The sequence below is a fragment of the Apaloderma vittatum genome, unplaced genomic scaffold (assembly GCF_000703405.1).
Source record: "Apaloderma vittatum isolate BGI_N311 unplaced genomic scaffold, ASM70340v1 scaffold4375, whole genome shotgun sequence".
NCBI classification, from domain to species: domain Eukaryota; kingdom Metazoa; phylum Chordata; class Aves; order Trogoniformes; family Trogonidae; genus Apaloderma; species Apaloderma vittatum.
This window is the reverse complement of record NW_009716370.1, coordinates 1-15,099: the sequence shown is the minus strand read 5'-3', so window position 1 is coordinate 15,099 and position 15,099 is coordinate 1. Positions and strand designations below refer to the sequence as shown.

At 43.0% G+C, this 15,099-nt stretch overlaps 1 protein-coding gene across 1 annotated transcript in view; it reads right to left on the bottom strand.

The window, feature by feature from the left end:
* The window catches only part of NHSL1 (NHS-like 1), a 52,472-nt gene extending 37,829 nt beyond the window's left edge, over positions 1-14,643 (bottom strand). Inside the window, exons 1-2 of the mRNA XM_009869497.1 lie at positions 14,586-14,643; positions 11,884-12,036 (exon numbers count right to left, since the gene is read on the bottom strand). Of these exons, the coding sequence (XP_009867799.1) occupies positions 11,884-12,036; positions 14,586-14,643 (211 nt within the window). The remainder of the gene's footprint in view (positions 1-11,883; positions 12,037-14,585) is intronic.
* Positions 14,644-15,099: the final 456 nt, after the last annotated feature.

Genomic DNA, 15,099 nt, shown 5'->3' with positions numbered 1-15,099 from the left:
TCCCCAAGCCTGTAGCGTTGCATGGGGTTGTTGTGGCTCAAGTGCAAGACCTGGCACTTGGCCTTGTTGAAGCGCATACCAGTAACATTGGTTCATCGACCCAATCTACCCAAGTCTCTCTGTAGGACCTCCCTATCCTCGTGCAGATCAACAATCCCGCCTAACTTGGTGTCAACTGCAAACTAACTGATGACACACTCTATGTCCTTATCAAGATCAACAATAAAGATATTAAAAGAAGTGGTCTCAACACTGAGCCCTGAGGAACACCACTCGTGACCAGCCGCCAGTTGGATTTAACTCCATTGACCACCACTCTCTGGGCCCGTCCATCCAGCCAGTGCATTATCCAGTAGATCATATGCTCATCCAAGCCATGAGCAGCCAGTTTTCCTAAGAGAATTCTGTGGGGAAAGGTGTCAAAGGCTTTTTGAAAATTTAGGTAGACAATATCCACAGCCTTTCCCTTGTCCAACAGTTGGGTCATCTTGTCACAGGAGATCAGGTTTGTCAGGCAGGATCTGCCTTTCATAAATCCATGCTGACTGGCCCTGATCCCCTGGCTGTCCTCTATATGGTGTGTCATGGCACTCCAGATGATCTGCTGCATGACCTCCTGTGGTATTGAGGACAGACTGACAGATCTATAGTTTCCCCAAGGTGCAGCCTCAGCAGCAATGCAGAGCCACAGCTTTCTGCCACCATCCCGACCAGTCCTCCATGCCTCAGGCCTGAACATGCAGCCATCACTCACTAAATTAGCCCTAATGAGATTATTCGTATAAGCAAACACTGCTCACATGACAGTTGCAGGATCAGGCCTTAAGCTCTGTAGCTGTCTACATGCACATGTACATCCTCCGGCACGCCCTCGCAAGCTTGTATTAGAGTTTAGTATCAAGAAATCCACTTTTCTGTGTTTCTAAGTACTTGTTACCAACTAGTAAAGACACTAGTTAAAGAATTAAACTACCACAATATTCACAAGTACAAATTTAGAAACTTGGCATCAAAGTTATTCAGATATCTAAACAGCTCTGCCCGGCTTGGCATAACCAGCCATCCCGACTGGAGGAGCCAAGCAGTGGACAACAGAAATATACATGTCCCAGAAACATCTGAATTTGCCTCACATTCAAGAACAGCACCTGGAACTCGAGATCAATCACTAAAACTCAAAGAGAAATGTCAGGTGGAGCAGAAGCAGCTTCCCAGGAGGAGCCAGAGCTGCTGAGACAGAAACCTCCCTGGTGCAGAGGGAGGAAAGGGAGAGAGACCAGCAGACGCTTCCCTTGCCTTTGCACCATCTCCTGTTGTCTCCTTGTCAGCAAGAAGGGACAAGCAACAGCTGCATCTGCATGCTTAAAAAAAAGTTATCTCAGCTAAAGTCAGGGTGACTTCTTGGCAGAGAAGTCCATGTTGTAACTCGTATTTTGTAGAGAGGGATTTTTTTTTTTTTGTACTACAGAGAGGCTATTAACTGCAAGAGTCAGCTAAACTGTCAACTACAGAAATAAATCTGCTGACTAGTACATTAAAACACATTTATCCATTCACTTCACATATCACTGGAAAACTTTTCTACTCCCTGAGGTCAGAAATCTTTTTTAAGTTTTCAAACATTGTAGTCAACTCTTTCTTCTGTAAATACCCACAAACTATGTTACTCTCTAAGTCACAACTACAACCTACTACAAGCCATTGCAACTACAAGCTACTACAAGTAGCTTTTCAAAATTTCACCTAAAACCAGACAGATGGTAGTACAATATACATTTATCTTGTAAAAGCAAACTTTTTTGAATGACCAATTATTTGATAGGTCAGGTTGCACTCTAATAATCAAAATATGTTCTATACCACTGCTTTTTGTTTTAAAAGAACCTTCTGCTTCAAAGCTGATAAATAACTGCGTATCATTTAAATTTACTTCATACATATTTTGAATTTGTTTTTCTTGTTGAGCTGAGACAACAAAGACCTTGTGGGCTTGTTAGAGACAGGCGTGGGTGTTAGAAGACCTGGATTCCTGACCCAGCATTGTTGCCTCTGAGCAAATCACTTTTAAATGCAAAGAAGAACTTACATTTACAGACAGACATGGCAATCTAAATCTCATGTATGCGTCTCCTAGATTCAGAGTCCAGGCAAGTATCTACACTCTGCCTGCAGCACATAGTGAGGCATCTCAAGATAAAGTCAACTCGGAAATCATAGAATTATTAAGGTTGGAAAAGGTGATCTAGTCCAACTGTCAACTCAATACTACTATGACCACTAAGCCATGTCCTGAGGTGTCATGTCTACATGTGTTTTGAACGTCTCCAGGGATGGTGACTCCACCATTTCCCTGAACAGTCTGTGCCAAGGCTTCACCTCTCTTGCAATAAAGAATTTTTCCCTAATATCCAATGCAAACCTCACCTGGCGCAACTTGAGCCCATTTCCTGTTGCTCTATTGCAAGTTACTCGGGAGAAGAGACCAATGTCCGCCCTGCTACAGCCTCCTTTCAGGCATTTGTAGAGACCAACAAGGTCTCCCCTCAGCCGCCTCCTCTCCAGACTAAACAATCTCAGCTCCCTCAGCTGCTCCTCATAAGACCCTTGACCAGCTTCGCTGCCCTTCTCTGGAACCACTCCAGCATGTCAATGCCTTTCTCGTACTGTGGTGTCCAAAACCGAACACAGTACTCAAGCCGTGGCCTCACCAGTGCCCAGTATAGACAGACAACTACTTTCCTACTCCTGCTGACCACACTATTTCTGATACAGGCCAGGATGCCAGTGGCCTTCTTGGCAACTTGAGCACACTGCTGGCTCACGTTCAGCCGGCTGTCAGCCAGCATCCCCAGATCTCTCTCCACCAGGTAGCTTTCCAGCTACACTGTGTCCAATGTTGCAGGCATCCCTTCTCATGAGGGGCAGGAGAACATGACAGGGATTTCAACACCTTTACTTCTGAGGATGACATGCTTTTCATCCAACAGTGGCTTAAAATAAAGAGCTGCAAGTTAAAGTATTTTTCATGTAGATAAAAATTTAAATTCTTGATGGATGAGGTGAGCATAAGCTTAATCTCCAACTTCCCAACAGTGTGCTCTAAACATCAGGCAAAAAAAGGTTCCACCTGAAATGTAATAGTCAGAGTTATGGTCTGGTTTTGACCGATCGCGTTGGTGCTTACCAAGACATGCTCTGAGCACACCTACCAAACCAGGACCTCTTCAAGGGCACAGCTGCCTCTGAGCCTGCTTGTAGCGCCATATTAAGACATGGTAACTCTGGACCATGCAGTTAACCAGGGAATTTCAAGGAGGTAACTTCTCAAGATAAAAAGCTTGTAGAGAATGATCATGCCTGGGACTGTAATTGAAACAGACGCCCTAGTTCAAAGGTCTCTTTGGACTGTAAAGCGAAGTAAAATTACTGCCTTTTGCTCTATACCTCTTCATGGGTCTCTCATTTTAAACTGGGGATAAGAATGCACAGCTCTCTGTGTGCAGATGAAACAGGCTACATAAAAGCAGAGCTGTACAAAGACAATCTTGGTTTTGACAAATACTTCATGCTAAATATGACTTAAAAAAAAGCAGCTCAATTTAATTCCAACACAGCATCTATTTTTATCCCTGGATCTAAATACGAGGCAGACAGCTTGCCTCTACCACTCTATATTCCTCCCAGAAATTCATTCAGCTTGGATCAAATCCCATTTCCCTTAAATGTATAAATCCCCATATCATCTGCAAAACTTGACTATCACAGCGAGTGCTTCTATATCAAAGCTTTAAAATATGTTGTAAAGTCACAGCAACAATGCACTTGTGTAACAACTGAACTGTAACCGATGCTGACTGCAAAGCAAGTTCATGAACTTCAGCTGTGATATATCCAGTGCACAGTTTTGTACAGACTCACAATTTAATGGGTCAGGAATTTCAACAGATGTAGCACTGTGGCAGCCCAGCTGAAAAAAACCCCACTTCTGCTCAACAGCCTCATCTGGAAGCTTTGGCCAATATCAGCCTATTCTAATGCAGCTACCTTCCCTCCTATTCCTCTCTCTTCCCCCAAAATGCAATTTTATATCTTTATTTCTAGATCTTTATTTTTGCCAGTACATATAGAAAAGAGTAACACAAGCCTGGAGGCACTGAACATCAGTAACCCAACACACTTCTTCCACAAGCAAGTGCCGTGTGGAGTGGCAAGTTTTTAACCCACTGGAAAAACTTGACTTTTGACTGCAGGGTGTTCTCATCTGACATGTAATAACAAAGGTCTATGAGACTTTTTAAAGACTTTTCCCTCTCTTGAATAAGCAGCCAATCCCAGCCATAAAGGTAGCTTTTAATGACAGACGCTGCCTGAACTTTGCCAGAAACAAAAGATAGCTTGGGCTCCACAGGATGAAGATAACCACCTTTACAGAGGGCTGTGGGACTCTGTGATGGAGAAGTCAGTTGAATGGATACTTCAAAGAACTCCTACTGAAAGCGACCAAATGTATTTATATTATGCCTATTCCCTCCAAAGTGCTTGTTGGGAAGGTCGCCCTGATGTGCTAAGAGGATGCCTGGCTCGGCTGGGGAGCCCACCCTTCCAGTCCAGCTTCTCGAAGCCTCTTCAGGGCTCACAGGACTGAGCTGTACACACGCTTGTAGTGCAAGGATGGGGCATAAAAGTGCAACACTGAAGTGAAGCAAGGAGCGTGCAGATAGATTTATTTTCAAGCGTCCCAATCAAATGCAAGTCTTTAAGGAGGATCCAACTAAAAAAAAGTTCTGCAATGTGAAAATAAGTTCAGCGGGACTGAGTCAATGTAAACGTTTCTATCTTTTCTTGATAGCTTTTAAAAAACAAATACATTTAATCCCACCCTTAACTCCCCAGGTAATCTGCATGATTTAGCCACAAAGAAAACCTTTCTAATGGCACCAAAATGCAACAGTCATTACAAATTATATTTGTTAACAAGCTGTCACTAGGGAGTGCTCAAAATAATTATCGCCGTTTGTCTTGAGTTAATTTAAATTTCTGCAAGTGTGCTATACGACTACATTTAGTGATGACAAGTTGTCTTAAATTTAACAGTTTATTTTCTTCCTTTTGCATGTTGGATGCTAGCATTAAAATAATTTTCCATGCTTTTTCTCTAGCATTTTTATGGTTATTTATTTTCTCTTATATAAATGAACATAGCTGATATAAAATTATGAAGGGAGTTTTTATTGTTCGGGGTTTTTTTTCCTGGAACATTTAATGTTAAACTTAAAGCCACCCAAAATGCTGCAAACAAGCATGTTTAACACCCCAATTTAAGGGAGGAAGTAAGAAGAAAAGCAAAAAGGGAAACAGCTGAAAGTCTGATATTCCTTGTGTCACCTTTACCTACCACTGAAACAACCACACCACAGACAGTAACAGTTAAATTTCTTCTCTCCACTAAAGGCACAGATTTGAAACGGGATGAGGTTCCATAATCTTGCAACTAAATCCTCCTACTGATTCTGACTTGAATCACAAAACTTCAAGAAAACACATTAATCTGGTTTAAGAAAACAAATAGTATCATTAGTATTATTCTGAAACAAATTTTCTTTTTAACCCTTTCACTAGAACTGCTTTCCACTTATGTACATCACGCAATCAAGCTACACATAACCACCCTGTCTGTTTTATACTCAGCACTGCACTATGTAACTAAACCCCAAAAAAGGGAAAATAAATGCTTCCAAGTAGCTCAATTTTTGAGCACAAGAGCAGCTTTCAAACACATGCGGTATAGACTCCCAGTCAAACTCTGCTTCGTTTCCTTTGAATATTCTCTTTTTAAAATTCCTTATTAGAAAGGGCAGGTGGAGTATGGAACTTGGCCAAAACCCATTAATTAATTCAGGAACAGTAAAAAGTGCAGGATACATGAGCAGAAAAACCTCTGGTACTAACTTTATTACTGAGACTAAAATAATGAGAAATAAGTTGATTTCTATTTTTTGGCTTTACAGCTCCAAGGCCTTTCTGGAACATATGGTCCACCCCTAGCCTTTAATGGTCTTTTACTTCATTAAGGTTTCCAGTTGGTAGGGAGCTCACATCCTGACGTCTCTCTGAACCTGAACCAGACCTATTGTTAACATGAAGTGGTTCCCCCCTATTTTGCAGCTCTTTAATGAAACATAAGATTATTTTAAGTCCATAATCTTCTCAGCAGGATTATCGACTAGTAGGGCTGACCCTAATATTGCTCATCTGAACAGTGATCTAGCAGATGCACTGAGAAAACAAAGGCTGAACACATACCTGTGTCTGGAGGGTCTTGCAGGAAGACATAATAGAGGCTTTATGAGTAACTACTTAAATCCGGTTTTATTTGACAATGCTAACCAGATGTCTTCTGGAAAACAAATCAAGTGTTTCAATCACTGCTGCTTAAATACATTCCTTGAATTTGGCCAACAAAGCTAAACAGAAGCTACAGTCAGCAAATCTAGCTCTTCTGAAGATGAGATAATAAATGAATCATCACAGACACTGGAACAACGAGCCCTATATTATGTGCATAGCTTGAATCAACACAGTTAACCCTGGGCAGGGGGGAAAGCACAAAGTACAAGCAATTGTGTGGGAAGTCTCTGCAGCTATAGTCTGAAAAGGAATACAAAATCAGCATACGGACCGTTCCCACAATTTACTGCTACACCTTCCTCAGTAGGTTTCTGACACCTTGTTATCTGCTGGAAGGAACAGCCAGCCTGGGAAGTAACCAGCAGTGTGTGACACGACACTGCTCCTCACCTGCAACTTCAACTGCACGGGGAGAGCATCCTCAGGAGCCCTCAGGACCTGCCTGTCTCCTGGTAGCCTGGTATCACTTCAGTCTGGCTGTTTGCCCTTTAACCTTGGCACAGTTATTTTGTCCCATCCCTTTATTCCTGTTGACTCTCAACCCATGGACAAGTGACAACACAAAACAGTGGAGCTTGTGCTCCACGACTTTTTTATTTTTTTTTAAATCAAAAGTGCTCTACATGGCTAATTGCAGGACCTGGAAGAGAACTGACTCGTGGAAATCCAGCTCTGGCTCCCATCACTGCAATGGTTTTATATCCATGTAGGACTTATATCCAATACAGGATAGTTCAAAAAATGCAGAAGCAAAGAGTCCAGGTACATAACAGGAAATTTTTTTTTTGCTTCATCATAATTTCAGAGATTATCCAAGGTCAGTGCATTCCAGATTACTCTAGGCTTTCTTTTTAGGTCCTTCACTTGCTAATTCAGATAACTGGTCAACACTGCTTTTGAAAACTTCAGGTGGCACCTGAACACCTGCATACCTAAAGGAGGATAAACAGCTTTACCTCAGTAATCAACAAATTTGAATTTGTTGGTATTAGGACCAGTGCTCTTTCACATCTTTGTCAGTGTCACGGACCACAGGATCAAGCAGTGCACCCTCAGCAAGTTTGCTGACAACAGCCAGCTGGGTGGTGCTGTCAACACAATGGATGGAAGAGATGCCATCCAGAGGCACCTGGACAGGGCTGAGAGAGGCCCATGCAAACCTCGTGAAGTTCCACAAGGCCAAGTGCAAGGTCCTGAACTTGGGTCAGAGCAATCTCAAGCCCAAATGCAGACTGGGAGACAAGTGGATTGAGAGCAGCCCTGCAGACAAGGACTTGGGGGAGCTGGTTCACAAGATGCATCCACAGCAACATGCACTGGCAGCCCCAAAAGCCAACCATATCCTCAGCTGCACCAAGAGTGGCCAGCAAGTCAAATGAGGAATCAGCTCCTCTACTTTGCTCTGGCAAAACCTCACCTGGAGTACTGCATCCTGCTCTGGAGCCCCCAACATAAGAAGGACATGGACCTGATGAAGTGGCTCCAGAGAAGGGCCACGAAGATGATCAGGGGCTAGAGTGTCTCCCCTCTGAAGACTGGCTGAGAGAGTTGGGGCTTTTCAGCCTGGAGAAGGCTCCCATGAGACCTTAAGAGTGCCCTTCCAGTACTTAAAGGTGGCTACAGGAAAGAAGGGGAGAGACTCTTTATCAGGGACTGTAGAGATAGGACAATGGGTAACAGTTTCAAATTGAAAGACAGCAGTTTTAGATCAGATGTAAGGAAGAAATTCTTTCCTGGGAGTGTGGTGAGACACTGGATCAGATTGCCCAGAAAAGCTGTGGATACCTCATCCCTGCAAGTGTTCAAGGCCAGGCTGGATGGGGCTTTGAGCAACCTGGGCTAGTGAAAGGTGTCTTGACCCATGGCACAGGGGTTGGAACTAGACGATCTTTAAGGTCCCTTCCAACACAAACCATTCTATGAATCCAGGATCTCACCATATATACTTGAAAGTAGCTTCATAATGGAAAAATACAGCATTTCCCCTTGATTTCAGAAGGGTAAGAAGCTAGTTCATAGGTATAAAAATCTAAAAAATCTCTCCATGCAACATTTACTATCACCTACTGCATCCACTTCCATGGCATGATAGGCAAAGGACATTTCAATTAATAATACACAAAGGAAAATAACACACCTCATGCAAAATTAATGAAAATATATCTTCTCCAACCATAAAACTGCTCTGCATTTACGCACAGCATGCAGAGATCACCCAGCAGAGTAACTGATTCCTCTCAAGACAGGTTAGATAGCATATATTTTAATATATCTATCCCTAACCAACATATATCTATCCTCAAACCAATTTAAGAATAAGCAGCAATAATGGCATTTCTGTTCCCTCAGTAGTCCTTAACAGCTTGTTCTAGACAACAGACATGATCCTATATATTTTACCAGACTCTTTTAGCTAGACCCATGCTGTGAAAAATTTGCTGTTCAACTTGTACCAGAATAAATAGGTTTGACCTTGCATTGTCTTAAGAGCTAGTCAGGTTTTCATCTGGTTAGTTGGGTGGAAACACCCTGATAGAAAGCAATACCTTGCCTGAATTATTTTCGAATATTTTTTATGTTCAATGTCTTTGCAGGTAGTTTAAAAGACTGCTGTGCTCTGCATGGATTACTATTTGTTACCTCAGCTTTATACTTACTTTTCTGTTTCTCTCACTCCACAGGGGAGCCATGAATGCAGTAACAAATTCATAGTCTGCAATCAAGTTGCTATGTACCAGTAACAACAGGCTTGTTTTAACAGTCTGAACTATAGCTATCACACTATTAAGTTTGAGGGGACCACCAAAGGTTCTCTCTTCCTTCCCAACCTCCTATAAAGGTAAGATTAAATATATAAAAACAATTTCCAAGTAGTGTTTCTGTTACCTATTTTTAAAAACCTCCAATGATTTAATAGCTACAAAAAATTATTTCAGCACTTCAGCATCTTTCCTGCGAGAAAGTTTCAGTGATTATCAGACTTCAGTATTTCTCCACTGTCGTGCACATCCACTACTTCATCTACTCGTTTCCAGTTTGTGCAAACATTTTCTGAAGAACAGTCAGATTCATCCCACCATCTCCTGCATGGAGCACAGCACACGCTGCCATCCAACGTCGCGCGTTGCCCACCACTCAGTGCAGCACGTCGGGTCACATACAATCGCTCTACTGCCCCATGCTACACCTCTACTAAGGAACATGAAACACCGAAAAGATGTCAAAATGCAAGCTTCATCATGAAGCCAAGAAATGCAGAATTAAAGCTCCCATTACAGTCCTGTGGTGCTTCTCACAAAACCACTTTTCTTCAAGGTTGTCTGTGCTATAATCACATAGCTCTGTATATGCTTCCTACCCACTAAGCAGCTTTGGAAAACTCTTGTCTTTTCTAAAGCAGCAAGCGGAGAAGCAGTTGTCACAATCATGTCACAATTTCAGCAGCACTTTTACACTGAATGAAGCTCAGCTCTGGAACTTTTAACCCAATATTCCAAATGTGATCAGAAGCTCCCTGGTTTCCCGGTGCTAGCTGAAGCAGCAGTAGAGTATAAACCTGACAGAACTTCCCTCAGCATCTCTGTTACTAACTCAGGGTCTCTACAGGCAAGAATGAAATTACTGGAAATGGTGTTAAATTCATGCTGTAGCTACTCAGGACAGCTACAGGCCACAGCACAGTTATCCGATCTGGCCCAGAGAAAGAGCTAAATAAATAAATAAATAGCTAGCTAGCTAGATAGATAGATAAATAAATAAATAAATGGCAGTATTTTGTCACCTATGTCAACAGCCTGAGGTCTGGTGAAGGTATCACAGTTTCTCTTTTCTCTCAGTTATTACCCTGAAAACAGGAAACTGAAATTCACTTCATTACCAAGGAGTCCTATATCATGTGCACAAGCCAGTTTAGGGTTTTGGGGGGTTTTTCGGTTGTTTTTGGCTGGCAAAATTGTAGTAGAACTGAACAGTTTTTTTTTTAACGAAGAGCAGCAGCTCTAGATAAAAAAACCTCAGCAGACCAAAATCCCAGCAGACCTTCAGATGTGTAAGCTGAGAGGAGTAGCACATATTACTTACTTTTACACTAGTACATTAGATAAAATTTATTTAAATCAAAAATGAAGTTGCAGTAGATAAATTTCTGAAAATCAGAGTTTCATTTTATCCTGTGCAGTTTTCTTTTATAATAGTCCCAAACAGAGAGCAGAAAAAAATAGAAGAATGAGTAGTTATACAAAAAGCTACCCACAAGTAGTATCCTTTTTTATCTAAAGCAGACAAATATTATTTTTCTTTGTCAAGAACTGGTAAGCGTGCCTGCAAGTGAACGGTAAACATTTCAAGGTTAAAGGGCTGCACAAATGTATTAATCCAGTAATAAGTATAGAGGACACACAGGCTATCTGCTGAGCCATGCCTGAGCTAATAACACTGGCTGTCAGGACTCTCTTATTAAATTATAACAAAAGGCATCTAGTAAGAGATGGTAAAATCAATTAACTAGAGAAACTGTAAGAGAAATAAAATATGTCAGTCAAATACTTCACTGTTCAGACATACAAAATAAAGTTTTTTGCATGTTTAAAAAGCAGAAATGTCATGCTAAACAAACAAAAAAGACTGTTCTTTTCAATCAGGTTAACTCTGCAAGTTATCGAGCACCTGCAGTTCCTACTGAAACAAAAAGGGACTTGAAATGAGTTGGCTCTCTGCAGGGTAACCCCCTTTGTTAAACACCCAATATAAAGACAAATCTAGGTCAACTATTTCCAGAACGCATTAAGCTGTAATTTTAAACTTTTACTTCTGGCCCAGGGACGAATGTTCCGCAGTCCTCCCCGAGAGCTGCCTGCCTCTGTCCTCAGAGCTGCACCAGCACAACACAGCGTCCCTCATGCCAGACCATATGGGTACACTCCCTCCCTCTAGAGGTGCTAAAGGTAGGAACTGGTTCTTAAAAATACGCTGCAGCCTTCTGCGAAAAAGCACTTTCACTGGCAAAAGAGTCCTTTGAGTGCCCAGTTCCCCACATCCTTTCTCTGCCTTCAGCATCTGTTCCAAGCTCTCAGAACCGGCCACATCCCTGGAAACGACACTGTGCAACAACAAAAGAAATCAAGTGAAACACCTCCGATGCGGTTCCTACACTAAAGTATTAATTGAGCAACTTGGGACTTACTGAAATTGAAGGTACCATTCTGGAAACATTCCAAAGACTACATGGAAATGCCCAAAAAAGGTTTTTTCCTTTTTTATTCCAGAGTGCTCTTCCAGATAACACACTTGTCTCCTGAGAGCAAAAGCATTTTTGCCTTATCCCTACATTCGAGTGGGTAAATCCCATGCACTGATGCGCTTCAAGCAGAAAAACAAGCAAACTTCTCCCATAACGCGCAACCTGGATACTTTTTCAAGGACTGGCAAAATCTACCATCCCTTTAGGACACATTTGTGCCAGCAGCAGCATCTTACCTCTCAGTACTGACTTGAGGTTCAGTTTGGCTTGTCGGTGCAGGTCCTCCACACACGGAGGTCTTGAGGAGGGCAGGAAAACATTTTCCTGTTGGTGCCATGGAGCAGTGTAGTGCACAGTCCATCTGCTCTCTTCATCTAGGTTGGAAACAGCTGCAGAGAGACACAATAATAAGAAAATCAAACTCTATTGGTGACAGTTGTATCAAGAAACGCACACCTAAGTTTGTAGCGCACCACCTTAAAATAAAAATATTGTTCGCCACTGTAGTCCCATTAAAATGCTCTCTAGAACCTCACTTCCATGACAGTTACAACCCCTCTTCTTATCTCCAGTCTAAATTTATGTTATATAGGAAACACCTTTCCTTCTTCCCATATTTATACTTGTGTTGTATTTATTCTGAACTTGCAATTCTGTTTCCCCCACCTCCAGCTCCCAAGTCTTCACAAAGGAGATCAGTCGCCCCACCCCCAGATCCCACCTGGCCATGCACCCACCGATCCTCTTCCTCAAAGGTGACCCTGGGAATACAGTTGCCATGAGAGACTACAACAGGTTCACTCGTATCGGGAAATAACCTTCTCTGACCTCCCACTCGCTCAGACCAGGAACAAAGATTTCAGCAAAGCCAACAACTTAGCTACCTTCCACTGCTGTGAGTGGAAAGCAGATTTGGACAACAGCAGCTCCCTGGGCAAATAATGCTCAGAGTAACAACAGCACTGAGGAAGGATTGTTCTGGCCACTTCTTCTCAGCCAGTGCGCATGCAAAAATAAAACACAGACCTCACCCAAGTTCAAAGTTCTCTACAGACAGTCTAGTGATGAATGAGCCAAAGTGCATATTGCTGAGATTTGTTTATCATTTATGTTTCCTGAGAGACAGCCATTACCTCTTGTTTAAAGTTTATTTATCATCAACAGAAACTTCTACAGCTGAATGGCCTTATCCCTCCACCCTGTAATAAGAGGAAAATGGCAGTTGGGGGTCATATTTTACGATCCCCCAGGCACCCTTTGGCCTTCAGCCAGCATGCTGCACATCCTTGCTTTTAGCTCTCCAAAGCAGCAACAGCCACCACAGCTGTGCTGCTTCCCAAGCACCTGCCCTGCTGCCAGCTCCCCATCTTCCCCTTGCTTTCTTCTCTGCCCGTGGCATCACTTTGTGAAGTTTGTCCGATGCCTCTGTGGTAGCAGAGGAGGTGTGTCAACCGAGAAGTGAAATGAAAGCAACAGCCCTCCTGTCATCTGAAAAATGACTCTTTCCTTAACACCACTGTGCATCTGCCAGGGATAATTTCAGATGGAAATAATTGGTACTCATTAAAGAAAGTAAGCTACGCCTTTCTCTTCAAAACCTATCTACAGTCTAACGCTTAATGCCTGTTTTGTCCTAGAAGGATTCGAGGTGGAGGTTCTTAAGCACCCTTCCTTGCTTTTTTTTTTAATTAGTGTCAGCCCTCAATAAAGGTTTTTCAAGCCTTTCAATTGGTCTCTTCCTCTCTGCGGTGGCTTGGTTCTGCAACCCCTCCCCTCTCGCAGATATACTGGCTGCAAGAAGGCAGATATACGGTCAGTTTGTGCCTGATCTTCCCGTCCTTGCTAACCAGAGGTCAAATCTAAATCACAATAAACTGACAAGTCACCACCTACTTGGTTACACCATCAATCATCCTGATACTACAGAAAAAGTGGTAGACGTAGCATATGACCTGCCCCAAAAGGACACCCCGCCATCCTCCGGCTGAGCAGGTGGGTGGGAAGGGGAGTAAGGCTGGGAGAGGAAGAGGAGGAGGGGGAAAACACCAGCCGCCAAACCTACTATGTGGCTGCAGTCCCACCACACCACAATTAAGGCTTAATGCTCATCAGAGCAACAGTCATCAAAACTACTCGCGGGAAGTGCTGCGGCACATGTGCCAACTACTCTCTCTGATGTAATTTGCCTATCTCCATAAATTAAATTAAAATCGCGATTTTACAAAGCCCTTCTGAAACTAGAACATCTCTTTTTGTAGAAAAAAACAAATATAAAACCCAACACAAATCTCAGAACAAACTCTTATGTAGATGTCTCAGAGATACAAGCCCATAGCTGCACACACACTGAGGGGCAGAGGCAGATGCCGGGCAGGCAGGGCTGGGTTGATGCCCCAGAGCACAGGAGGACACCTAAGGGATGGCTGCTGGCGACACCGGCACACTCAGCCTTGTCACAGGTAGCGCCTGGCACACCAAGAAGTTTTGCAAAACCACCGCAACAAAGGACTTCAATCACAGAATGTCAGGGGTTGGAAGGGACCTCAAAAGATCATCTAGTCCAGCCCCCCGACCAGAGCAGGATCACCTACAGTAGATCGCACAGGTGTCCAGGTGGGTTTTGAATGTCTCCAGAGAAGGAGACTCCACAACCTCTCTGGGCAGCCTGTGCCAGTGCTCTGTCACCCTCACAGTGAAGAAGTTTCTTCTCATGTTTAGCTTTAATCTCCTGTTTTCCAGTTTGTGACTTTCAAAAGCAACAGTAGCCCCAAGCAGAGGTCCTAAAGCATACCATAAAATGACCGCTGCACATTACAAAACACGCAATGAAGAGAGCGAGACAAATCTTAGATACTTCAGGAAAGCAGGTGCCAAGCTGCAGGGAACTGCACTTCCTTGCTGCCTCCCGAAAGGGCAACGAGCACGCACAGCTACTTACTCTTTCTCTTGAAAAGTTTCATGAAAGATTTAAGCTTTGTGTGGACGAACACCACCATTTTCAAGGTGCTGAACTGCGATCCTGGAGTTTAAATCCCATAGAAAAGAGGAGCTGCAGAAAGGTGACTGTTTCCAGGCTGAACCTGTTCAAACCTAGAACAGTGTATTATTTCTCTTCTCCAGGCTTCGCCTTTCTTTCCCGAAATCACAACTTTAAATCTGTCTAGATCTTCCCGATGCACGAAATAATTTACAATTATTTAGCCTGAATTTCTCCTCCTCATATGTAACCTCTTGGGTTGAAACAGCCCGTTTCAACATGCAAAACAGGAGGAGGGGGGAAGAAAAAAAAAAGTTAATATTCACGTTTGCATAGTACCAAAAATCGGGCTTTCTTGCTACCCATGCATTTAGTCAGTTCTTCTGCTCATCCTCTCCTCTGCTCCCCAAGTTTGGCTGCTCCGTCTAGTCCGAGATTGGGGGCGACGGCTCTGCCTCCTCCTGCCCATGGCGCT